Source organism: Capra hircus (genome assembly GCF_001704415.2).
Source record: "Capra hircus breed San Clemente chromosome X unlocalized genomic scaffold, ASM170441v1, whole genome shotgun sequence".
In the NCBI taxonomy this organism is placed as follows: Eukaryota; Metazoa; Chordata; class Mammalia; order Artiodactyla; family Bovidae; genus Capra; species Capra hircus.
In genome coordinates, this window is record NW_017189516.1 from 5,215,172 (window position 1) to 5,242,174 (window position 27,003).

At 38.1% G+C, this 27,003-nt stretch overlaps 1 protein-coding gene across 1 annotated transcript in view; it reads right to left on the reverse strand.

The window, feature by feature from the left end:
• Positions 1-3,357: 3,357 nt before the first annotated feature.
• The window catches only part of CHM (CHM, Rab escort protein 1), a 247,437-nt gene continuing 223,791 nt past the window's right edge, over positions 3,358-27,003 (reverse strand). Inside the window, exons 14-15 of the mRNA XM_005700575.3 lie at positions 19,830-19,990; positions 3,358-6,766 (exon numbers count right to left, since the gene is read on the reverse strand). Of these exons, the coding sequence (XP_005700632.1) occupies positions 6,575-6,766; positions 19,830-19,990 (353 nt within the window). The 3' untranslated portion in view covers positions 3,358-6,574. The remainder of the gene's footprint in view (positions 6,767-19,829; positions 19,991-27,003) is intronic.

Genomic DNA, 27,003 nt, shown 5'->3' on the forward strand with positions numbered 1-27,003 from the left:
TCTATTTTATACATAGTAGTTTGTTCCATATTCCTATCTTGCTCCACACCTGATCCCTCTCTCCACTGGTAACCAATAGTTTGTTTTCTATACCTAAGAGCCTGTTTCCCTTTCATTATATACGTTCATTTCTTCTTTTTTATTCAAGAATTATTTATTTTATATTTGTTTGCACTGGGTTTTCATTGATGTGTGTGGGTATTCTCTAGTTGTGGCAAATGAGGGCTACTTTTCATTGTGTTGCCTGGGCTTCTCATGGTGGCCTCTCTTCTTGCAGAGAATGGGCTCTAAGCATGCAGGCTTCAGTAGTTACAGCACTTTGGCTCAATAGTTGTGGCACACAGGCTTAGTTGCTCCGTGGCACGTGGGGTCATTGATCCCTGGACCAGGGATCAAACTCGGATCCCCTGCATTAGCAGGCGGATTCTTAACCACTGGACCACCAGAGAAGCCCCACATTCCTTTCTTTCTTTGTCTTATCTCACTAAGCATAATACCCTCTAGGTCCAACCATACTGTTGCAAATGGCAGAATTTCATTCATTTTTATGACTCAGTAATATTTCATTGTGTATGTATATATATATCACATCTTCTTTATCCATTCATCTGTTGATGGACACTTAGGTTGCTTCCATGTCTTGGCTACTGTATTGAAATAAATAGTTCTGCTATGAACATTGTGATGCATGCATATTTTTGAACTAGCATTTTCATTTGCTTTGGATATATGTTAATACCTTGTAGTGAAATTGCTGGATCATATGATCCTTCTATTTTGCTTTTTTGAGGAACCTCTATATTGTTTTCCATAATGGCTGCACCAATTTACAATCCTACTAACAATGTACTAGAATTCTCTTTTCTCCACATTCTTATCAACATTTGTTATTAGTAGACTTTTTGATGATAGTCACTTTGACTGGTGTGACGTGATAATCTAACTGTTGTTTTGATTTGCATTTCTCTGATTGGTGATGTTGAGCATTTGTGTGTGTGTACATGCCTGTTGGCCATTTGCATATCCTTCTTGGAAAAATATCAATTCAGAACTTCTGCCCACTTATAAATTGGGTTTTGATACTCAACATTTTATGGTCTATATATGTATTTTGAATATTAACCTCTTGGTAATATTATTTGCACATATTTTCTCCCATTCCATAGGTTGTCTTTTCATTTTGTCAATAGTTTCCTTAGATGTGCAACTTTTTTGTTTGATAGCTCATTTGTTTGCTTTTGTTTTTCTTGCTTGAGACAGATCCAAAGAAATATTGCTAAGACCGATGTCAAAGTTTGTTTTACCTGTGTTGTCTTCTAAGGGTTTTATATTTTTAGGTCTTACATTTAAGTCCTTAATCCAGTTGTAGCTTATTTTTGTATATAGTGTGAGAATGCTGCCAAATCTTCCCAATATTATTTATTAGAGGCTCTCTTTCCCCCATTGCATATTCTTGCCTCCTTTGTCATAGATTAATTGACCATGTAAGTGTGGACTTATTTCTGGGCTCTCTATTCTGTTTCATTGATCTATGTTTTTGTGCCACTGTGTTTTTTTGATTACAGTAGTTTTGTAATATAGTTTGAAACCAGGGCGTGTGATACTTCTAGCTTTGTTTTTGTTTCTCAAGACTGTCTTGACTTTTTGGGGTCTTTTGTATTTCCATACAAATTTTTATATTATTTGTTCTAGTTCTGTGAAAAATGCTACTGGTGGTTTGAAAGGGATTGCATCTACAGTGCATGACACTCAATGAAATAAGGGAGGTGGGAAATACAAATACTATTTTATTTCACTTATATGTGGAATCTAAAACACAAATCAAATGAACATAACAAACAGGTTTGTAGATAGAGAAAAAATAGATTGCCAGAGAGGAGGAGTGTGGGGAGGATGAATGAAATCAGTGAGGGAGATTAAGAGGAACAAATTTCCAGTAAAAAAATGAATCATGGGGATGTGATGTATAGCATGGGGAATATAGTCAATATTGTAATAACTTTGTATGGTGACAGTTGATAACTAGACTTACTACGGTAATCATTTTGTATTGTATAGAAATATCGAATCACATGTTGCATACCTGGAGCTAACATAGTGCTGAATGTCAACTATACTTCAATTATAAAATAAAAATAAGTGAAAATAAGAGAAAAATGCTATGTTGATAAGATGAAGAGTAATAGTGTCTAATATATATTAGACTGCGAATAGAAACTATGAGCTAGTATGTCATCTTTTCAAGCTCTACAAATCCTCTGCTGAAATATTTTTTCCACACATGAACAATTTGAATAGGACAATTCACTAATGTTTCTAGAGTAAAACTGTCCATCTTTAAAGAATATTTCTTTCAGGGGTCAACTGTCTCACTGACAGGAAGAGGACTTACACATGCAAGTCCTATTAACATTAATAGGTGTTACCAACATAAATTGCCCTGTAGTGACAGGTGATAAGACCCTCCAGTCTACCAGAATCCAAGTTCTATTGATTATCTGTCAAATGGTCCTAAGAGTCATCATCATCACAAAGAGCAGACGTGGCAACTTGTATGGGAAGGGCATCTCATTGTAGCCCCATAGCTAAACTATAATAGGAAAAAAAAAAAAGTGGTTTTCAAAGTGTGACCTAGGATGTTAAGGGTTAAACCTCTTGCATTTTTAAAAAGCCATCATTAAAGAATTCAAACATATCAAAGCACTTGTTTAAAAAAGTGTGAATACTCTGAGCTTCAATGTGCTTGAAGGATAATCTAGCTACTTGTTTAAAAAATTCAATTAACCTTATCTTTTTTAAACTTGATTTATTAATAACACAGATAAATTGCCAGTTTAGAAATACTGATGTTATCTTTTGAATACATCCTGTCTGAGAAGATTTAGAAACTACCTGGAATTCACAGAAAATGTCACTCTGCTATAATTATTTGATTCAAGAACAAATCAGTTCAGTGAATGATTTCTGCATGAAAAGAACATCAACAGTCTCTTATCTGTTGTAAGCTACTGGGGACTCAACCACCACAAAGGAAAACATTTCAGATTCTCATTCATGAAGTAAATAAGAAAAATATTTCAGAGTCTCATACACTAAGTGAGATGGGAAAACAGTTTGCAGGTAGTGTATTGTAATGCCATACCCCATGCCTCAGAACACTGATTTCAAACAGAATGAAGCTTGATGCTGGCATCTAGAACAGTTTGCTAAGTAAATCATACCCATGTATCATTTGATTGCCTTTTTCAAAAGCCTGACACAGTCGGCAGATGCCTTGAAATAAAATCAAATATATAGCTGGAAAATTAACTGAGAGGTTAAATAATAGACCAATATCAACAAATAAATCAATTTCAAGACAATCTTTCATTTCTTGGCATATATACAAAATTTTAATATTAAAAAATAGGATACCACACCTGAAAGGCATTAAAACAGACTTTATTTCCTCTGAAAACTTACTGTTACAGTGTGTAAATTATGAATAACCATATATTCATGCTTTCTGAAATGCACTTAAGAAAATCAGTCAAGAGTTGAGAGAAATTATCCTAATGGCAGTAAATACTTATCTGTAAGAAAATTGCTTTAAAGGATCATTACTATTTAGTGATAAAATTTCAACAAAAAATTTTTTTAGAGGTTTTTAGGACTTTAGACATACTTTGCTTTCTCCAGAACTATAGCTGTGACAGAAGTTAATCATTAGCATGCCCATTATTTTGGGCAGAGGGCTGCCAATCTCAGAAATTACTATTCCAGAAGTTAATCATTAACATGACCATTTTTCTATAAGCAGCTAAGTATAACAGTAGATGGGAAAATTATAACTCAGTTTTCCTGTAGAAAAATATATGTTTATTATATATATATATATATGTATGTTTTTCTGGGCAGGCATACCAACTAGACAAAAATACAGTAGCAACATAGGGTTAGTAATCTGTTTTCATATTGCTGACTAAACTGAATGGTATTATCACTTTGGCTAATAAGAAGCATGCATAACACATTTTAAACACAGGAATAACAATTCTTTGATAACAGCAATTTTCAAAATTTAAAATTAGCTAATGAAATGTCTGCATCATGTACAAACATCTAAATTTTATTCATATGACTTCATGCTTACGGTTTTACAATAAAACCGAAAGACTTTTCTTTAAAGCTCTGAAAACAAGTATTTGCAGTAAGACAGCTGAAAAGAATGTTCTTAGAATAATTTCTATTACATTCTGAGGCAAGAGGAAGTATCTAAAGTTTTCTAACACAAAGTTTTAAACAGCTGTGTATTATCTTAATCATCACTAATGAGTTTCAGGAGCTTTTAAACATTTCAACAGTATTAATAAATAATCCAGAAGAGAAATTCTGATACTGGCTAATGGATGAAATAGGGTACAGTATAGATTGGGCCATGAGACCACAGAATATCTCCTTCATTGTTCAGAGAACTGTAGTAAAGCTATCAGAATTTTTCTAGTTATTCTGGGTCTACCCTGATTGGCTGTTTACATAAGTGTGCATGATGTATCAAGAAGCCTTAACTCTAAGACTATAACAAAGTACAATATTTTAATTGGTGCAGCTTACTGCATTTGTATCCAAACTCAATGCTCTCATATAGTGGAACCTTTTATATTGCTGGTACTGCAGGGCAGGACCAATACCCAGTGCTTATAGGTGTCTATTTTGCATTCAGTGCATACCATAGTTGGGTTTCAGGAAATATAATTTAAGACAGATCTGAATCCACATAACAAAGTAGGTTATAATGTAATTCTATTGTCCCTGATTTGTATAACATTATAAAAAGGGAAGAGAGGGATAGAGGGGATTAAAGAGATAGGGGAAAGGCTGTGCAATGGGGAGAGGGGTTAGGAGTAGCCTGAGAGGCTTGGAAGGTTTTCCTCTGGATTCAGCTATATCTGCTGAATTTAAACCCTGCTGGGGGGTTAAAAGGTGAGGCAAGAGCTACATTCTTTCCATTTCTCATGAGTCTGTGACCGTAAAGAGCTGGCTGAAATCTGGAGAGGTCAAAGCCCTGCTACAGCTGAAGAATGTAAGAACTATGTACTTTCTACTGTAGCCATGGCTCTATGATCAGCAATACCGGCCAGACAGCATGACAATACACTTTCAATGAATTTATTTATTCAAATAAGTTGTTAAGTCCAAACTATTGCTCAAAGAAGATAAACCATCAGAGCTCAGCATTTGGAAAGATTTTAATACAGGCACTCACTGTACCTAGATTTGCTGTCTATTCACAGCCCTTATATTTTTATGTTAAGTGCATATTAGGGTTTATCAATTGTCATATTCTGTTTAGAGTCATTGGTGGTTTCAGGTCTAATTACTAGAAAAGGAATATGAAGAATTTATAGAATGTTTTCCTTATTAAGATTTAAAACCACAATTCTATATGTTACTATGTTTACTCTTCTATAAGACTATTAAATACTAATTTAAGAAATAGATTTTTATTTTAAAAGCTTAATGCAATAAAAACACTATGATTTATTGTGTTGGGGGAAGTGACAGCAAGCAACTATTTGCTGCATGAGATCTGATATTCACCCCCAAGTCAATGAGAAAATTCTGAAAGAACTTTTATTCCAGAAAAATCATTCTAAGGATAGCACTTCATATATCTTCAAAATAATTCTTATACAGTAGACATGTAGAGAAACTGAGGTGCAGAAAGTAAACATTTTCCCTAATATCATATTAGGCAATTTGCAAATATCATCATCATATTTGCCTAATATCAGTATAGCTAGGACAAAATTAGGTCCATAGACAATCAGGTTAGTGCTCCAGGTACTCAACTAGAAAGAATTTCCAAACACCAAAGAAGCCTATTCAAATCTTTCCTTTCATTTTTCCAGTACTGAGCTTTCGTAGAATGTTCAGGACTCAAATACAAATACTATTAACATTAAAAAAAAAAAAAAAACAGTAAGGAACTCATGCCTTGCTTGTAAAAGTGTCTACTTTAATATAGTATCTTCAATTCTCTTCAAGATAAAGAACAAAACAAACCTCTATTTCAAAGATAGGCTCCTGCTTGGATTACAACACTTTAATTTTTTTCAGCTACATAAACTCATATACTTTCATCATTTGTGTCACAATGCTCACACCCATAAAGAAAATATAACTCAAATAATCAAAGGAAATTTTTGAGCCAATTCAAAATATGTGGCTTTCAAGCAAAGTGGCAGGCAAAAGCTGTCCTAATACCACAGAATTACTAACAAGGCATAGGATCACTTTCATAAACATACCTGTATTTCTGGGAATCAATCCACTTTATAATTTTTATCTGCTAATTCCACAGGTTTGGTATCTTAAAGCAGGCAAGTCAATGTGCTTTACAAAGTGTTTTGTGGTCTTAGAATGTCCTCTTTAAGGAAAATCCCCTTTTGGATATCTTTTATTGTTTTTCTTGGTAATTCTGCATGTTAACTGGCTGCTGTTTTGTAACATTTTTCAAATAGTTCTTCCATCAAGAAGACTCTCAGGCTAGGAGGATTTTCCACAGTGTGGTATCCAGTTTGGCATATACTCCTTATTTAGAGGGCTCCTCTGGGTTTTTCAGATTTGAGCTTTCTTTGGGAGTCTCTGAGTTGGCCTCTGGTAAGGCACTGGATTCTGAAGCCTCTGGTTGTAAATTGTCTCCATCAAGGATAATGTCTTCAGGATTCGGTGGGGGAGGACAGAAGTCTTCGTTGGGGCAGATTTGTTGGAAAAGTGCTTCAGCCTGGCCAGGGAAGAAAGGGCACAATAGTTTTTGAACACTAACATAAAACATATGAACCTTTTTGGAACAATTTAAGAAATGAAGTATCATCCTTATAATCATTAAGTTACAGAACTTTATACAGCATACATAACCTTCTAAAATCTGCTTTCAGAACTCAAATACATTCATTCAGACCCACCCTTCAAGTGTATCAGTACTTTATCAGGTGCCTAGTCAAGACTTTAAGGTCATTTATTCTACGTGTCAACAGAAATAAAATTTCTTTTAATATTCTTTATATAATTTCTTAATAGAGCTTATCTGTGATATCTGTAGTCGAATTTAGCATATACCAATTTTAACAACTGTTCAAATCAAGAACATTGTTCATTGTTCAACTATTTGCTTTTCTAGTTTTCTTCCCTCTGCTTTAAGGAGTATTACATAATCCAAGACTATGGACTCTGAATAGAAAACCATGCCAAATGCAGTAGTGATGTGATGTAGGGAATGTTTAATTAGCATCTGAGCCTTGCTCTCTTTGTCTACAGCATAGAAGAGAGTAAGCTTCTTTATATTGTAAACTGTTATCACTGTTATTAATAATAGAAATTGAAATGTCAAGATTTAAGCTGAGCTTAGTCTGGCAGGGTAAGAGAATAAGAAAGTAAACGTGATCTTAATTAAAAACAACAAACACATACACACATACAAGAAAGTAAATATGGCAAGTAGCATTGTTATTCTATTCTAAACATATTCCTACTTTTATTTAGATGAATATACTTCTTTGTTAGATAGGGGTCCCTGCCAAGTTAGGTAGCTTGCATGCTACCCTACTGGTAAAAGAAAGTCATTAAAGGGTTTTAAGATATATGCTTGTTTTGCTTTAAAGTTTACAATGTCTGTCTGTACCACTTCAACCCTTTGTCCTAATGTACACACAAGGTCATCCATTAGGCCAGGCCAGGAGTTGACAACTACGGCCCACAGGCCAGATCCAGCCTGTTGTCTGTTTTCATAAATAAAGCTTTATTGGAACAGTCACTCTCATTTATCTATCTATAGCTGCTTTTGCATTGCAATGATGGAGTCAAGCAGCTGCAAAATACATTATATGGGTTGCAAAATCAAAACTATTTGCTAGATGGCCATCTATAATTGCATACTCCTGCATCCAGTAAATAGAACAGTTTCTTTCCTTCATAAGTAAAATTCAAGGGCATATTTTTGGACCTGCCATTTAACTATGGTTATTTTCAAATTAAATATTTGAAATGCCTGCTTTGCTTGCTTCCACCCAGGGACCACACTATATACATTTTTGAAGGAGACATTTAGTCTCTAGAAACAGGAGGACTGGTGTCAGACAGAGCCTCTACCTCACACTTTAGTTACTCTAATGGTCATTTTGTCTTTTATCTCTACCTAGTCTACCTGAAAAAGTTCTTCTTCCCCTTCACTCTCTGGATGCAATCACCACATCCTATTGATTTTATCTCTTAGTTCTTGACTCCATATGTTCTTAGAGACACAGACGCCTAGAGACACAGCTCAGACATGCACCATCTTTCCCTGGAACAACTGCAACATCTCAGAACTGGACTAGTCAATTTGCTTCTAGGATTTTCCTGTGTAATCATTTTTTATGCTGCCCTCAGAGGGGTCAATGGAAAATGAAATTCTGTTTATGCCTTGTGCTTAGTTACTCAGTAGTCTCTGACTCTTTGCAACCCCATGGACTGTGACCCGCCAGCCTTCTCTGACACGGGAACTTCCAGACAAGAACACTGGAAAGGGTTACCATGTCCTCCTCCAGGGGATCTTCCAAACCCAGGGATGGAACTCATGTCTCCTTTGTCTCCTGCATTGCAGACAGATTCTTTACCTGCTAAGCAATCGTGTTCTGGCTTAAAACTCTTCTAGACCTAAATCAAATCCCTTATGATTACACAGTGGAAGGGAGAAATAGATTTAAGGGGCTAGATCAGATAGAGTGCCTGATTAACTATGGACGGAGGTTCGTGATATTGTACAGGAGACAGGGATCAAGACCATTCCCATGGAAAAGAAATGCAAAAAAGCAAAATGGCTGTTTGAGGAGGCCTTAAAAGAGCTGTGAAAAGAAGAGAAGCAAAAAGCAAAGGAGAAAAGGAAAGATAAAAGCATCTGAATGCAGAGTTCCAGAGAATAGCAAGGAGAGATAAGAAAGTCGTCTTCAGCGATCAATGCAAAGAAATAGAGGGCAACAACAGAATGGGAAAGATGAGAGATCTCGTCAAGAAAATTAGAGATACCAAGGGAACATTTTATAGAAAGATGGGCTTGATAAAGGACAGAAATGGTACGGACCTAACAGAAGCAAAAGACATTAAGAAGAGGTGGCAGGAATACGCAGAAGAACTGTACAAAACAGATCTTCACGACCCAGACAATCACGATGGTGTGATTGCTCACCTACAGCCAGACATCCTGGAATGAGAAGTCAAGTGGGCCTTAGGAAGCATCACTATGAACAAAGCTAGTGGAGGTGATGGAATTCCAGTGGAGCTATTTCAAATCCTGAAAGATGATGCTGTGAAAGTGCTGCACTCAATATGCCAGCAAATTTGGAAAACTCAGCAGTGGCCACAGGACTGGAAAAGGTCAGTTTTCACTCCAATCCCAAAGAAAGGCAATGCCAAAGAATGCACAAACTACTGAACAACTGCACTCATCTCACATGCTAGTAAAGTCATGCTCAAAATTCTCCAAACCAGGCTTCAGCAATACGTGCACCGTGAACTTCCAGATGTTCATGCTGGTTTTAGAAAAGGCAGAGGAACCAGAGATCAAATTGCCAACATCCGCTGGATCATCAAAAAAGCAAGAGAGTTCCAGAAAAACATCTATTTCTGCTTTATTGGCTATGCCTAAGCCTTTGACTGTATGGATCCCAATAAACTGTGGAAAATTCTGAAAGAGATGAGAATACCAGACAACCTGACCTGCCTCTTGAGAAACCTATATGCAGGTCAGGAAGCAACAGTTAGAACTGCACATGGAACAACAGACTGGTTCCAAATAGGAAAAGGAGTACGTCAAGGCTGTATACTATCACCCTTCTTATTTAACTTATATGCAGAGTACATCATGACAAATGCTGGGCTGTAAGAAGCACAAGCTGGAAGCAAGACTGCTGGGAGAAATATCAATAACCTTAGCTATGCAGATGACACCACCCTTATGGCAGAAAGTGAAGAGGAACTAAAAAGCCTCTTGTTGAAAGTGAAAGAGGAGAGTGAAAAAGTTGGCTTAAAGGTCAACATTCAGAAAACTAAGACCATGGCATCTGGTCCCACACTTCATGGGAAATAATGGGGAAACAGTGAAAACAGTGTCAGACTTTATTTTTGGGGGCTTCTAAAGTACTGCAGATGGTGACTGCAGCCATGAAATTAGAAGACACTTCCTCCTTGGAAAGAAAGTTATGACCAACCTAGATAGCATATTTAAAAGCAGAGAGATTACTTTGCCAACAAAGTAATCAAGGCTAGTCTAGTCAAGGCTATGATTTTTCCAGTGGTTATGTATGGATGTGAGAGTTGGACTGTGAAGAAAGCTGAGCGCCGAAGAATTGATGCTTTTGAACTGTGGTATTGGAGAAGATTCTTGAGAGTCCCTTGGCCTGCAAGGAGATCCAACCAGTCTATCCTAAAGGAGATCAGTCCTGGGTGTTCATTGGAAGGACTGATGCTAAAGCTGAAACTCTAATACTTTGGCCACCTCATGTGAAGAGTTGACTCAGTAGAAAAGACTCTGATGCTAGGAGGGATTGTGGGCAGGAGCAGAAGGGGATGACAGAGGATGAGATGGCTGGATGGCATCACTGACTCGATGGACATGAGTTTGAGTAAACTCTGGGAGTTGGTGATGGACAGGAAGGCCTGGCCTGCTGTGATTCATGGGGTCGCAAAGAGTCGGACATGACTGAGTGACTGAACTGAACTGAACTGAATAGGATAAAAATCCAAGATGATTATGGTGAACAAAACTCTTCAGGCCTATCTTCTCTGTTATCATCTTTTAGTTCACCTCATCTCTTCCTCTCAGACTTTTTGCTATACACTATTACCTGTTTGTTGGAGGCTTCAACAGTACGTGAACTATTAGGTTCCTGATGTTCAAGTTGGATTTAGAAAAGGCAGAGGAACCAGAGATCAAATTGCCAACATCCGTTGGCTCATGGAAAAAGTAAGAGTTCCAGAAAAACATCTATTTCTGCTTTACTGACTATGCCCAAGTCTTTGACTTTGTGGATCACAATAAACTGTGGAAAATTCTTCAAGGGATCGAAATACCAGACCACCTGACCTGCCTCTTGAGAAATCTCTATGCAGGTCAGGAAGCAACAGTTAGAACCGGACATGGAACAACAGACTGGTTCCAAATAGGAAAAGGAGTACGTCAAGGCTGTATATTGTCACCCTGCTTATTTAACTTATATGCAGAGTACATCATGAGAAACACTGGGCTAGAGGAAGCACAATCTGGAATCAAGATTATTGGGAGAAATATCAATAACCTCAGCTATGCAGATGACACCACCCTTATGGCAGAAAGTGAAGAAGAACTAAAGAGTTTCTTGATGAAAGTGAAAGAAGAGAGTGAAAAAGTTGGCTTAAAACTCAATACTCAGAAAACTAACATCATGGCATCTGGTCCCATCAATTCATGGCAAATAGATGGGGAACAGTGGAAAGAGTGACAAACTTCACTTTTTGGGCTCCAAAATCACTGCAGATAGTGACTACAGCCATGAAATTAAAAGATGCTTACTTCTTGGAAGAAAAGGTATGACCAACCAAGACATCATATTAAAAAGCAGAGAAACTACTTTGTCAACAACAGTCCATCTAGTCAAAGCTATGGTTTTTCCAGTAGTCATGTATGGATGTGAGAATTGGGACTATAAAGAAAGCTGAGTGCCAAAGAATTGATGCTTTTGAATTGTGGTGTTGGAAAAGATTCTTGAGGGTCCCTTGGACTGCAAGGAGATCCAACCAGTCCATCCTAGAGGAAAGCAGTCTTGAATATTCACTTGTAGGATTGATGCTGAAGAAGCTCCAATACTTTGGTCACCTGATACAAAGAATGGACTCACTGGAAAAGACCCTGATGCTGGGAAAGATAGAAGGTGGGAGGAGAAGGGGATGACAGAGGATGAGATGGCTGGATGGCATCACCGACTCAATGGACATGAGTTTGAATAAACTCTGGGAGTTGGTGATGGATAGGGAGCCCTGGTGTGCTGCAGTCCATGGGGTCAGAAAGAGTCAGACACAACAGAGTGACTGAACTGACTTCTTCAACTATGATGTTTACAGCCTAGGCTGGTGCAAATGCTATAATGTATGGAATGTTTCAATTTGATTGTCTTCGATTTGGATGAAGAATGGCTACTCATCTTTTATATCTTTCTGTGTAAGGTTCTCTGACTCCCAGATAGAACTTGTGGCTCCTCTATATTACCTTTATACTTTCAATATCATTCTTCTTGTTTTTTAAATCTATTCTTTTATTTGTTTATGGCCTCACCATACAGCATGTAGGATGGTTCTCGAACCAGGGATTGAACCTGCTCTCCCTGCACTGGAAATCCAGTCTTAACCACTGGACCATCAGAGAAGTCCTAATATATTTTTTGCATATACCACACTGCAATGTCATTTGTTTCTATGTTTTTCTCCTTTCAGTTCAGTTCAGTTGCTCCGTCGTGTCCGACTCTTTGTGACCCCATGAATTGCAGCGTACCAGACTTCCCTGTCCGTCACCAGCACCCAGAGTTAACCCAAACTCATGTCCATTGAGTCGGTGATGCCATCCAGCCATCTCATCCTCTGTCATCCCTTTCTCCTTCTGCCCCCAATCCCTCCCAGCATCAGAGTCTTTTCCAGTGAGTCAACTCTTCACATGAGGTGGCCAAAGTATTTTCTCCTTTACTAGACAGTGATTCACCCAGGAATGATGACTAGGTTTTAATTAACTCTGAATCCTTAGTGCCAGGCATGGAATAGAATCTCTCTCTCTCTATATATATATATGATATATGCATATGTATGTACATATATGTAATGTATGTTGTAATATTTATATCCAACATCTCTACAATACAGTTTACACACACACACACACACACACACACACACACACACACACACGTAGCTATACATGTAAGTTTAGTTCAGTTCAGTCACTCAGTCATGTCCGACTCTTTGCGACCCCATGAATCCCAGCACGCCACGCCTCCCTGTTCATCACCAACTCCCGGAGTTCACTCAGACTCACATACATTGAGTCCGTGATGCCATCCAGCCATCTCATCCTCAGTCGTCCCCTTCTCTTCCTGCCCCCAATCCCTCCCAGCATCAGAGTCTTTTCCAATGAGTCAACTCTTCACATGAGGTGGCCAAAGTACTGGAGTTTCAGCTTTAGCATCATTCCTTCCAAAGAAATACCAGGGTTGATCTCCTTCAGAATGGACTGGTTGGATCTCCTTGCAGTCCAAGGATATATATAAATGGAAGAATTTTAGAAACTGTATATTGTGCAAATATTGAATATAAATACTATAATTATTATTACTCTTTCTTTTACTTCTACTCCAGTTCCTCTGTATCTTACACCTCGTCTCTCTTTTGCCACCTCTCTACAGGATAGATTCCTCTGAACCCCAATATCCGTGGCTGGATCCCTCTCAATCTGTTTCTGTATATTCCTGTCATGAACAACGTGTGTCCTAAGACTGCCAACCAACTGCAGGTTTTGCTGTCCTGCCCTTATTTGTACTCTACCTGATGTGGAAATCCCCCTTTAGCCCATCTGCCACTGGCCCCTGCTGTTGCCAATTTCCCAAAACCAGACTCTGGCCTTTCCCAAGTCTCTCCTCTCTTTCCAACTTCTGGAACATTTTAGCACCATCACTTTCTGGAAGCTTCTTGGTGTGTTTCATTTCATTTGCCAACTAAGCCACAGTTCTGAGAGTCATACAAAGAGGTTGGTTCAGAGTACTTGTCAACTTTTAATCTTTGTCCTTTTAAAACCAGAAGTAAGCTTACAGGGTAAAGGCTTTCATGTAGTTAAAACAATTTAAAAGGGTTAATTATATTGTGACTAAGTTTCCTTATACTGGGAAGTACAGAGAAAAAAAGCTGAGGTGATAGAAACAAGTCCGATGCTGTAAAGAGCAATATTGCACAGGACCCTGGAATGTCAGGTCCATGAATCAAGGCAAATTGGAAGTGGTCAAACAAGAGATGGCAAGAGTGAACATTGACATTCTAGGAATCAGCAAACTAAAATGGACTGGAATGAGTGAATTTAACTCAGATGACCAATATATCTACTACTGTGGGCAGGAATCCCTGAGAAGAAATGGAGTAGCCATCATGGTCAGCAAGAGAGTCCAAAATGCAGTACTTGGATGCAATCTCAAAAACGACAGAATGATCTCTGTTCATCTCCAAGGTAAACCATTCAATATCACCGTAATCCACGTCTATGCCCCAACCAGTAATTCTGAAGAAGCTGAAGTTGAACGTTTCTATGAAGACCTACAAGACCTTGTAGAACTACACCCAAAAAAGAATTCCTTTTCATTATAGGGGACTGGAATGCAAAAGTACGAAGTCAAGAAACACCTGGAGTAACAGGCAAATTTGCCCTTGGAATGCAGAATGAAGCAGGGCAAAGACTAATAGAGTTTTGCCAAGAAAATGCACTGGTCATAGCAAACACCCTCTTCCAATGACACAAGAGAAGACTCTACACATGGACATCACCAGATGGTCAACACCAAAATCAGACTGATTATATTCTTTGCAGCCAAAGATGGAGAAGCTCTATACAGTCAGCAAGAACAAGACCAGGAGCTGACTGTGGCTGAGATCATGAAGTCCTTATTGCCAAATTCAGACTTAAATTGAAGAAAGTAGGGAAAACCACTAGAGCATTTAGGTATGACCTAAATCAAATCCCTTATGATTATACAGTGGAAGTGAGAAATAGATTTAAGGGACTAGATCTTAGATAGATAGAGTGCCTGATGAACTATGGAATGAGGTTCATGACATTGTACAGGAGACAGGGATCAAGCCCATCCCCATGGAAAAGAAATGCAAAAAAGGAAAATAGCTGTCTGGGGAGGCCTTACAAATAGCTGTGAAAAGAAGAGAAGCGAAAAGCAAAGGAGAAAAGGAAAGATATAAGCATCTGAATGCAGAGTTCCAAAGAATAGAAAGAAGGGATAAGAAAGCCTTCTTCAGTGATCAATGCAAAGAAATAGAGGAAAACAACAGAATGGGAAAGACTAGAGATCTCTTCAAGAAAATGAGAGATACCAAGGGAACATTTCATGCAAAGATGCGTTCGATAAAGAACAGAAATGGTATGGACCTAACAGAAGCAGATGATACTAAGAAGAGGTGGCAAGAATACACGGAAGGACTGTCCAAAAAAATCTTCACGACCCGGATAATCGTGATGATGTGATCACTCATCTAGAGCCAGACATCCTGGAATGAGAAGTCAAGTGGGCCATAGAAAGCATCACTATGAACAAAGCTAGTGGAGGTGATGGAATTCCAGTGGAGCTGTTTCAAATCCTGAAAGGTGATGCTGTGAAAGTGCTGCATTGAATATGCCAGCAAATTGGGAAAACTCAGCAGTGGCCACAGGACTGGAAAAGGTGAGTTTTCATTCCAATCCCAAAGAAAGGCAATGCCAAAGAATGCTCAAACTACTGCACAATTGCACTCATCTTGTACGCTAGTAAAGTAATGCTCCAAATTCTCCAAGCCAGGCTTCAAAAATATGTGAACCGTGAACTTCCAGATGTTCATGCTGGTTTTAGAAAAGGCAGAGGAACCAGAGATCAAATTGCCAACATCCGCTGGATCATGGAAAAAGCAAGAGAGTTCCAGAAAAACATCTATTTCTGCTTTATTGACTATGCTAATGCCTTTGACTGTGCATCACAATAAACTGTGGAAAATTCTGAGAGAGATGGGAATAGCAGACCACCTGACCTGCCTCTTGAGAAATCTGTATGCAAGTCAGGAAGCAACAGTTAGAACTGGACATGGAATAACAGACCAGTTCCAAATAGGAAAAGGAGTACGTCAAGGCTGTATATTGTCGCCCTGCTTATTTAACTTATATGCAGAGTACATCATGAGAAAAGCTGGACTGCAAGAAACACAAGCTGGAATCAAGATTGCCAGGAGAAATACCAATAACCTCAGATATGCAGACGACACCACCCTTATGGCAAAAAGTGAAGAGGAGCTAAAAAGCCTCTTGATGAAAGTGAAAGAGGAGAGCGAAAAAGTTGGCTTAAAGCTCTACATTCAGAAAACGAAGATCATGGCATCTGGACCCATCACTTCATGGGAAATAGATGGGGAAACAGTGGAAACAGTGTCAGACTTTAATTTTTTGGGCTCCAAAATCACTGCAGATGGTGACTGTAGCCATGAAATTAAAAGGCGCTTACTCCTTGGAAGAAAAGTTATGACCAACCTAGATAGCATATTCAAAAGCAGAGACATTACTTTGCTGACTAAGGTCCATCTAGTCAAGGCTATGGTTTTTCCAGTAGTCATGTATGGATGTGAGATTTGGACTGTGAAGAAGGCTGAGCGCCGAAGAATTGACGCTTTTCAACTGTGGTGTTGGAGAAGATTCTTGAGAGTCCCTTGGACTGCAAGGAGATCCAAGCTGTCCATTCTGAAGGAGATCAGCCCTGGGATTTCTTTGGAAGGAATCATGCTAAAGCTGAAACTCCAGTACTTTGGTCACCTCATGCAAAGAGTTGACTTATTGGAAAAGACTCTGATGCTGGGAGGGATTGTGGGCAGGAGGAAAAGGGGACAACAGAGGATGAGATGGCTGGATGGCATCACGGACTTGATGGATGTGAGTCTGAGTGAACTCCAGGAGTTGGTGATGGACAGGGAGGCCTGGTGTGCTGGATTCATGGGGTTGCAAAGAGTCAGACACGACTGAGTGACTGAACTGAACTGAACTGAATGTTTACTTAACATTGTGTTTGTTAGTCTCTAAGTCATGTCCAACTCTTTGTGACCCCATGGACTGTAGCTCACCAGGCTTCTATGTCTATGGGATTTTCCAGGTAAGAATACTGGAGTGGATTGCCATTCCCTTCTCCAGAATATCTTCCCGACCCAGTGATCAAACCTTGGTCTCCTGTATTGTAGGCAGATTCTTTACCATTTGAGCTACAAGGAAGTCTAAAAACATAAATATTTTGTCAATCTAGCAGTTTAATGTATTTAGGATGCATCTACATTAACAAGATGAAAGTACTGTACACTACACGTGTGTATTAGCAGTGCGGTCCAACAGACCTGAGGTTAAATCTTGGGTCAAAATTTACCAGCTATGTGATCTTTGGTCAAGTTATTTAGCCTCTTTGGGCTTTAATTTCCTCATCTGTAAAATGGGAATGCAACAGATACTTACCTCATAGGGTTGTTTGAGGACTAAATAAGATAATATATATATAAGATGCTTAAGACAGTGCTTGGCATATAGAAAATGCACAGTAAATGGAAGCTTCAGGAAATAAGACACCTAAAATTGCCCTCTCCCTCAATAGCTTGAGAAAGTAAATGCTACTGCACTATGTGAGCAACCTGACAGCTCTTACAACCAAGAAAGTTCATCTTCAACTTACAAATTATGTACCAAAAGTCATAAGCAATTTGCTGATCTCTCCATATAAACAAAATTCTAATGGTGGTTATACTACCAGTCCAGCATCAGCCAATAACCCATTTCATACCTGAAATATAATACAGAGTACAGCACTATTTAACTATTCTTGTTCTCAAGGCAGTGGCAGCTCAAAGGCAATGGGGACACCTGAAAGAGGAGTGAGCTATCACTGCCTTGGGAGTACAGACCAGTAGGGACTACAGACCAGTCTATTTATCAGTATGTGTGGGTTAATGAAACATTCCTCATATAAGAAAAGAAGTATCTATGTGAGGTTCAGAAAAAAAATAGAACACAGACCACAAAACTAGCAAGTCACAGAAAGAATTACAGAATCGGCAATGTCTTGGTATGCTCCTGCATAAAACTTTAACTTGTGAGTATCAAACACAGATTACTTCTTATTTTTAATGTCTTCAAATCATAGCTTCAAATGAACACAAGGGAGACAGGTCTATGTTATTCAACATCTATACATTTACAAATAAGAACAGCAGATGCAAACTTGACAAACAGTAAAATGAAGCATTTTACTTAAAAAAAGGAAAATGGAAGTCTCCAAGTGCTTATGTTCCTACATGGGCAAAACTTAGGTGATATTCTGAGGGTTTTATAGACAATTTGGAAGACAGGAGTCATCAATTAGCATTTGGGATGAACACAGTGTAATATACTAGAATTAGAACACAGTTTATCTGAATAAACTGGCTATTTTTAAAAGTTATTATTGATGCCCTTTAACGTAGGATTTATAATATTTCTCCTAAAACTTATTTGAGGTTAAAAGCTATATAACAAATATAAGCTTACTTAAAATTAATAGCATATAATAATTAGCACCCAAACTAGCATTATTGTTTTCTTCTGTGGTAACACTGTACTCAAGTCTATCTTCTTGGGAAGCAAATTAACTCATGATAAAATTATCCTTTAATTATAATTTCTAGCTTACAGCTTAGATCACATTAGCACTTGTATACTAAGTCCTTATTTAAGGCCTTTCATCTTGGTTAAAAAACATTAAAGTTCACTGATAAATAAAGTTATCTGGCTGATAACTTGTTGGTAATTTCTGCTTGGGAAAAACTGGAACATCAAAGCAAAAACGACCTGGCCATTTTAAGCCATAAATGTAGATACTGAACTATTCTGGGTTCCTATTAAACTAACAGAACAAAAAATGGATGAGAGATGTGACTTCCTGTTTCTGTTTCTTATCATTGACTAAATATGATTATCCTGGATTACCATTAGACTCTGAGGATTAAAAACAAAGAATCTGGCAAACAACTGTAAATGTATGGGTCACGGCCTTGCTGCTATGCTGAAAAATTAGATTAAAGGCTCAAAGAAGCCATTTGTTCCTATAAGATCCTTGCTACTAGTGGGAATGAAATTTCCACCTGTAGTCTTACAAAAATGTTAAATTATCCATTTATTGATTCAAAAGATAGATGTACTAACTATACTGCTGAAAAGGTTAGACTTATGCCTCAAAAACAGTATTTTCTGCTCTTCTCTTTTGGTAAAGTGCAGAAAAGTATATTTGTACATGCATATGAATTTTCAGCTTAGTAGAGTCTTAATTTACTTTTGGCATTTTGTGTCACCTACCTTGTACCTTTATAGCCCTGCCCAGGAGTGCTGTCACAAATTCAACCTTGATTTAACATACTCCTCAGCAGTTATTATAGTAGCTTTAGCAGTTATTATAGTAGCTTTGGGATACCAGCTTGTGTCAAAACATTAAAGGAATCATGTTCACTGTGAAAAACTGTATGTTCTTTTCCATGATGAGAATGTGCCTTAAAAATGCCATTTAAAAAATACATCTTGTGTGTCTTACCAGTTACACGCCTTTTGAAATGACTCAAGTTTAAAGAGGAAAAATGTTCATGCATTTCAAAATACACTCATAGACCACAATTTAAATTAGAAGCAATGTCTCTTTAGAATATTGGCATTATAAATTCATTTTCTGGATATGTACTTCTAAGATCTTCTATCCTTATCCCCACAATGGAACTCATAAACAATCTCTTATATTTCATCATTATATTCAAGACCAGGACAATATACTACATTAATATTTTAAATTTTAATATTTTAAAATTTTAAATACTACATTTAAAATATATTTAATGCGGCTTTGTTGTTCAGAGAGAAAATGTTTAGGAGCAAATTACAGAGATGGTATTAAATGAGAGAGATGCTCTTTTAGTCCACCTCTCAGAGGAAAAAAAAATTCACTTTCCCTACCACACCAACTTCTTAATCTAAAACTGAGAAAGACCAACAGCCTTACCTGTTTGACTGCATTATCATTTCCTAAAGCACAGTCTGGGCCAGAGCAGACATAAACGTTTGATGGTAAATCATTATAAGAGTTCCTGCTGACATCTGAAGAATCTCTCATATTGAAGTAAAGACCCCATAGAAGTCTTGGCTTTTCAATTTCTTCATTTTCTAAATGTAAACATAAATTTTATGTATATCTAATGTACAGTATACCTCTCAATTACTATAATAAGTAGCCAATTACTAACAAAGTCATAACTATACATTATAGTAAATCAGAGCTTTGTATTTCAACAAAAATATATCTGTATACACATACTCTAATACATGTATATGATATTTCAAGCAATGATGGCTTTTCAACCTAAGACAGGTTAGATTTAAAAATTATTTTGATTATCAGTAAGTTACTTAGATTTAACTCCAATCACATTTTCTTGGACTTTTCTTATTTCTCATCACCAGTATCAAAATGCTTATGATCATATTCATCTTTAAATTATGCTAGTGAAGTAAGAAGTTAACATAAACTGATTATCTTATGTTTCACATGGATAAACCAACTTCAATTATAAAGTCAATACTATACATAGGATTATGAGAAGACCAGAATAGAAAAATCTGTAGACAGGGAGTAGGGAAATTCCCTGAAAGTCCGGTGGTTAAGACTTGGTGCTTTCACTGCTGTGGCCCAGGTTCAATTCCCAGTTGGGGAACTAAGATCCGATAAGTATATGGCATTTAGCTAATAAGGAAAAAATATGAAGTAGATTACAGTTACCTTCAGTTAGGGAGGAACTGAGGGAAAGTACAGGTTAATGGCCCCCAAAAACAGTGGAAACAGTGTCAGACTTTATTTTTGGAGCTTCAAAATCACTGCAGATGGTGACTGCAGCCATGAAATTAAAAGATGCTTACTCCTTCGAAGGAAAGTTATGACCAACCTAGATAGCATATTCAAAAGCAGAGACATTACTTTGCCAACAAAGGTCCATATAATCAAGGCTATGGTTTTTCTAGTGGTCACGTATGGAAGTGAGAGTTGGACAGTGAAGAAAGCTGAGCACTGAAGAATTGATGCTTTTGAACTGTGGTGTTGGAGAAGACTCTTGAGAGTCCCTTGGACTGCAAGGAGATTGAACCAGTCCATCCTAAAGGAGATCAGTCCTGGGTGTTTATTGGAAAGACTGATGTTGAAGCTGAAACTCCAATACTTTGGCCACCTGATGCAAAAGGTTGACTCATTGGAAAAGATCGTGATGCTGGGAGATTGAGGGAAGGAGGAGAAGGGGATGACAGAGGATGAGATGGCTGCATGGCATCACCAACTCGATGGACATGAGTTTGGGTAAATTCTGGGAGGTGGTGATGGACAGGGAGGCCTGGCGTGCTGCGATTCACGGGGTTGCAGAGAGTCGGACACAATTGAGTGACTGAACTGAACAGGTTAATGGCATTGTACAAGAGAGAGGAATCAAGACCATCCCCAAGAAAAAGAAATGCAGAAAAGCAAAATGGCTGTCTAGGAGGCCTTACAAATAGTTGTGAAAAGAAGAGAAGTGAAAAGCAAAGTAGAAAAGAAAGATATACCCATTTGAATGCAGAGTTCCAAAGAATAGCAAGGAGACATAAGAAAGCCTTCTTCAGCGATCAATGCAAGAAATAGAGGAAAACAACAGAATGGGAAAGACTAGAGATCTCTTCAAGAAAATTAGAGATACCAAGGGAACATTTCATGGAAAGATGGGCTCGATAAAGGACAGAAATGGTATGGACCTAACAGAAGCAGAAGATACTAAGAAGAGGTGGAAAGAATACACAGAAGAACTGTACAAAAAAGATCTTCACGACCCAGATAATCATGATGGTATGATCACTCACACTCACCTAGAGCCAGACATCCTGGAATGTGAAGTCAAGTGGGCCTGAGGAAGCATCACTATGAACAAAGCTAGTGGAGGTGATGGAATTCCAGTGGAGCTATTTCAAATCCTAAAAGATGATGCTGTGAAAGTGCTGCACTCAATATGCCAGCAAATTTGGAAAACTCAGCAGTGGCCACAGGACTGGAAAAGGTCAGTTTTCATTCCAATGACAAAGAAAGGCAATGCCAAAGAATGCTCAAACTACCACACAATTGCACTCATCTCACATGCTAGTAAAGTAATGCTCAAAATTCTCCAAGCCAGGCTTCAACAATATGTGAACTGTAAACTTGCTGATGTTCATGCTGGTTTTAGAAAAGGCAGAAGAACCAGAGATCAAATTGCCAAAATCCAGTGGATCACTGAAGAAGCAAGAGAGTTCCAGAAAAAATATCTATTTTTGCTTTATGGACTATGCCTAAGCCTTTGACTGTGTGCATCCCAATAAACTGCTAAATTCTGAAAGAGATGGGAATATCAGACCACCTGACCTGCCTCTTGAGAAACCTATATGCAGGTCAGGAAGCAACAGTTAGAACTGGACATGGAACAACAGACTGGTTCTAAATAGAAAAAGGAGTACGTCAAGGCTGTATATTGTCACCCTTCTTACTTAACTTATATGCAGAGTACATCATGAGAAATGCTGGGCTAGAGGAAGCACAAGCTGGAATCAAGATTGCTGGGAGAAATATCAATAACCTCAGATATGCAGATGACACTACCCTTATGGCAGAAAGTGAAGAGGAACTAAAAAGCCTCTTGATGAAAGTGAAAGAGGAGAGTGAAAAAGTTGGCATAAAACTCAACATTCAGAAAACTAAGATCATGGCATCTGGTCCCATCAATTCACGGCAAACAGATGGGGAAACAGTGGAAACAGTGGCTGACTTTATTTTTCTATGCTCCAAAATCACTGCAGATGGTGATTGCAGCCATGAAATTCAAGATGCTTACTCCTTGGAAGGAAACTTATGACCAATCTAGACAGCATGTTAAAAAGCAGAGACATTACTTTGCCAACAAAGTCCGTCTAGTCACGGCTATTGTTTTTCCAGTAGTTATGTATGGATGTGAGATTTGGACTATAAAGAAAGCTGAGCACAGAAGAACTGATGCTTTTGAACTGTGGTGTTGGAGAAGACTCTTGAGAATCCCTTGGACTGCAAGGAGATCCAACCAGTCCATCCTAAAGGAGATCAGTCCTGGGTGTTTATTGGAAGGACTGATGTTGAAGCTGAAACTCCAATACTATGGCCACCTAATGCGAAGAACTGACTCGTTTGAAAAGACCTTGATGCTGGGAAGGATTGAGGACGGGAGGAGAAGGGGACGATGGAGGATGAGATTGTTGAATGGCATCCCCGACCTAATGGACATGGATTTGTGTGGACTCTGGCAGTAGGTGATGGACAGGGAGGCCTGGCATGCTGCAGGTCATGAAGTCACAAAGAGTCAGATACGACTGAGCCACTGAACTGAACTGAACAGGTTAATGGCTAAAGGGTGATGGAAATATTCTAAAACTGACTGTGGTGATGTTTCAACAACAAATTAAAAAACAGTGGATTTTACACTTCAAATGGGTAAACTGTATGGTATGTGAATCTCAATAAGGCTGATTAAAAATAGTATATACAAGATTAAAACTTGGATATCCTCACTCACTAACACTCTGTCCTACTAGATTACCAAAGTAATGCCAACCAACAAGAAAAATACGATTATGAGACTGTAAGTTGTTTTCAGTACACATTCTCTCATTTACAGCAAGCATTTATTATATATGTTAGGTATCAGGCTAGGAGCTGGGGATACAAAGATTGAGTAGACTTAGTCCCTATTCTCTTGAATTTTCATGTTCCCTAATATAGAGCACAGTATACAACAGATGCTCAATGAGTAGTTCTTGAACTAATTTTAATTCTGTTTTCAGGTAGTATGATATGCTATAAAAAGTTATTAATCTCAATAACTAAAGCCTATTCCTTGCTTTCAAACTGTGAAATGATGCTTCCAAACTGTGGTGCTGGAGAAGACTCTTGAGAGTTCATGGACAGCAAGGAGATCAAACCAGTCAATCTTAAAGGAAATCAACCCTGAATACTCTTTGGAAGGACTGATGCTGAAGGCGAAGCTCCCATACTTTGGCCACCTGATGTGAACAAATGACTAATTGGAAAAGACCTTGATGCCGTCCAAGACTGAAGGCAGAAGGAGAAGAGGGGACAGAAGATTAGATGGCTGGATGGCATCACTGACTCAATGGACATGAACTTGGGCATACTCCAGGAGATGGTAAGGAATAGGGAAGCCTGGTGTGCTGCAGTCTATGGGGTTGCGAAAAGTCATATATGACTTGATAACAGAACAGCAACATTCCTTGCTATCTTAATAATTATTTTTATGCCTCTCCTCCTTGGAAATGTTATAATTACATTTTCTTTGGTTGAAAACAGAAAACATTACTGTTAATATATTTATTGACTACAATGTTTTCTTAGCCTGAATTTGAAGAAAAACTCAAATTTTATATATTGGTAACAATGGATGTACATGACAATTACCCAAGAGCATGAAGCACTATGGGAATCATAAAGAAAATTGTAAAGTTATAATTATCTAGTTAATTAAATCTTATTTGTTAATTTATAATCAGTGTAGAAAAGTTAGCTAATTGTAGTATTCAGTTAAAAAGAATGCCCCATCCCCCAATTCAGGACAAACAGGCATTTATTATACTTAACTCAAAATATCTCCACTAAAGAATACCAAATATGTTCTTTTCCTTGTTCATCCTGAATAATTTATAATTATTAATGTGATAGGACACAGAAACTCTGGATGAAGTGATTCTTTAAGACGTCCCTTTCTAATGTCAAGATCTATGAGTCTAAGGTATCACCAGCTTTGTGTAACCACACAATAGATGGCAAAGACTACTTACTAACAAAATTAAGGAACATAAGATACTCATATTTCATAGCTAAAACTATATGGCTCTTAGTAAGTTTATTGGTGAGTTTAGTTTCATTAAATGTTATAGGAAGATAATTAAACATAGTGCCTATCACTTGTGAAACCAGACTTTAAGAGCATTGCAGAAAAGTGGGCTAAGATCTGGAAGTCCCTTAATATTGCTCATTCCATTTCTAAGCATACCATGTCTAGTCAAGGCTATGGTTTTTCCTGTGGTCATGTATGGATGTGAGAGTTGGACCGTGAAGAAGGCTGAGCGCCGAAGAATTGATGCTTTGGAACTGTGGTGTTGGAGAAGACTCTTGAGAGTCCCTTGGACTACAAGGAGATCCAACCAGTCCATTCTGAAGGAGATCAACCCTGGGATTTCTTTGGAAGGAATGATGCTAAAGCTGAAACTCCAGTACTTTGGCCACCTCATGCGAAGAGTTGACTCATTGGAAAAGACTCTGATGCTGGGAGGGATTGGGGGCAGGAGGGGAAGGGGACAACAGAGGATGAGATGGCTGGATGGCATCACTGACTCGATGGACGTGAATCTGAATGAACTCCGGGAGATGGTGATGGACAGGGAGGCCTGGCGTGTTGCAATTCATGGGGTTGCAAAGAGTTGGACACAACTGAGCGACTGAACTGAACTGAAGAGAGCTTATCTTATATTTTATGAAAGTTCCAGCTTAGAGGAGGGCCTTCATTCAATACAAGTTGGGGAAAATGAATAATCCTATTAATTTAGGAAAGAAATTTTATAGAGGTTGAAGCTTTGAAAGGAAACCAAGAAAATGAAAAGTTAACATAGGCTGAAGATAAATGGTCTAGATACAAGGGAGTTATCAGGCTTTGACCCTAAAAGCCTGAAAGAAACATATAATTGCTTCATCTTTCTTTGAGGCCAGCTTGAAGGTAGAGAGCTGGAAAAATAACACGCAGTTGTGCAGTGCACAATTGTCAAAAAATAGTAAAGCTGCCAAGGTTTGGATAGGAATACATCACTTGGCCAGAAATATAATTGGTTTTCTGTAAAAGCTCATTTCATTCAATTAGATTGTGCAAAGACTAAACAAGGAATAGGTAATTTAGAATAAAATCTTGCACAAATTAAACTGAGGCAAGTACAGAACAAAGTAGCCCAAAGAAAATCAACAATGGCGCACCAAATAAAAGCAACAAATAGTCTAAAGTTGCATGTCATGTCTAGGGAGAGAGTGAACTACTTTAGCAACATAGCTAACATCAGACCAAGAGAGTAGGAAACTACTACAGATACCACCTAGACTGAACACAGCAAATACAAAAAGGAATTAAGATAAGGTATTTGACTTCTCAGTCCAGCAATTCTGAATACCCTCATCAGCCACCTTTTTCAAAATGACATCTATAAGGGGAATTCCTGTTTTTAGGCAGTGCTACTTTTTGACATAGGAACTGAATGAGATGGAATGAGGTAACGTCACGTGTTGTGCCCAATGGAGGGAAAAAGAGAAAGAAGATGGTACAAGTCATGATACTACATTGCACACATCTGAAGCTACTGTACTAATGAAATTCCTGCTTCAGTTTGTATGGAAAAATCATAAATTCCTGAGTAAAATAAGTAATACTTAGGAAAAGTCTACCAGTGCTTAGAAGGATATTATGGAATCTAGGGACTTCCCAAGTGGTGCTAGTGGTAAAGAATCTGCCTGCCAATGCAGGAGATGCAGAAGATATGGGTTTGATCCCTGGGTTGGGAAGATCCTCTGGAGAAGGAAACACCAACCCATTCCAGTATTCTTTCCTGGAAACTTCCATGGACAGAGAAGCCAGGCGGGCTATAGTCCATGTGGTCACGAAGAGTCAGAAATGACTGAGTGACTGAGCATGCATGCATGCATGGATTTTTGAAGAATTAATGCACCTATGAATGGTGAGCAATCACCTCATTTTCTCACCCATAGAATCAGGTTTATTAGGCATAAAACATCTGAAATGTCCTTGCATTGTGAAGCAGGGAAGAATTTAGAGATTTCTGATGTTCTTAAAAGGGCCTGGGAAGTAGGGCTCTTGGAAGTATTAGTACAACTGCTTCTTTAAGGCACAGCATATGATAAGAGCTCCAGCTGATACCTTAAACATGAACAAGGAAGGAGAGAGAACAGAAGGCAAGGACACTGAATTTCTCAGATACAAAGGAAAAGTAGTACTGTGTTTGAGAATAGAACATTACCTTTTACAATAAATAAACTTCATTAAAGTGACTAGGTTGACTTTCATGGAAGCTTATGAAGCACAGCACTA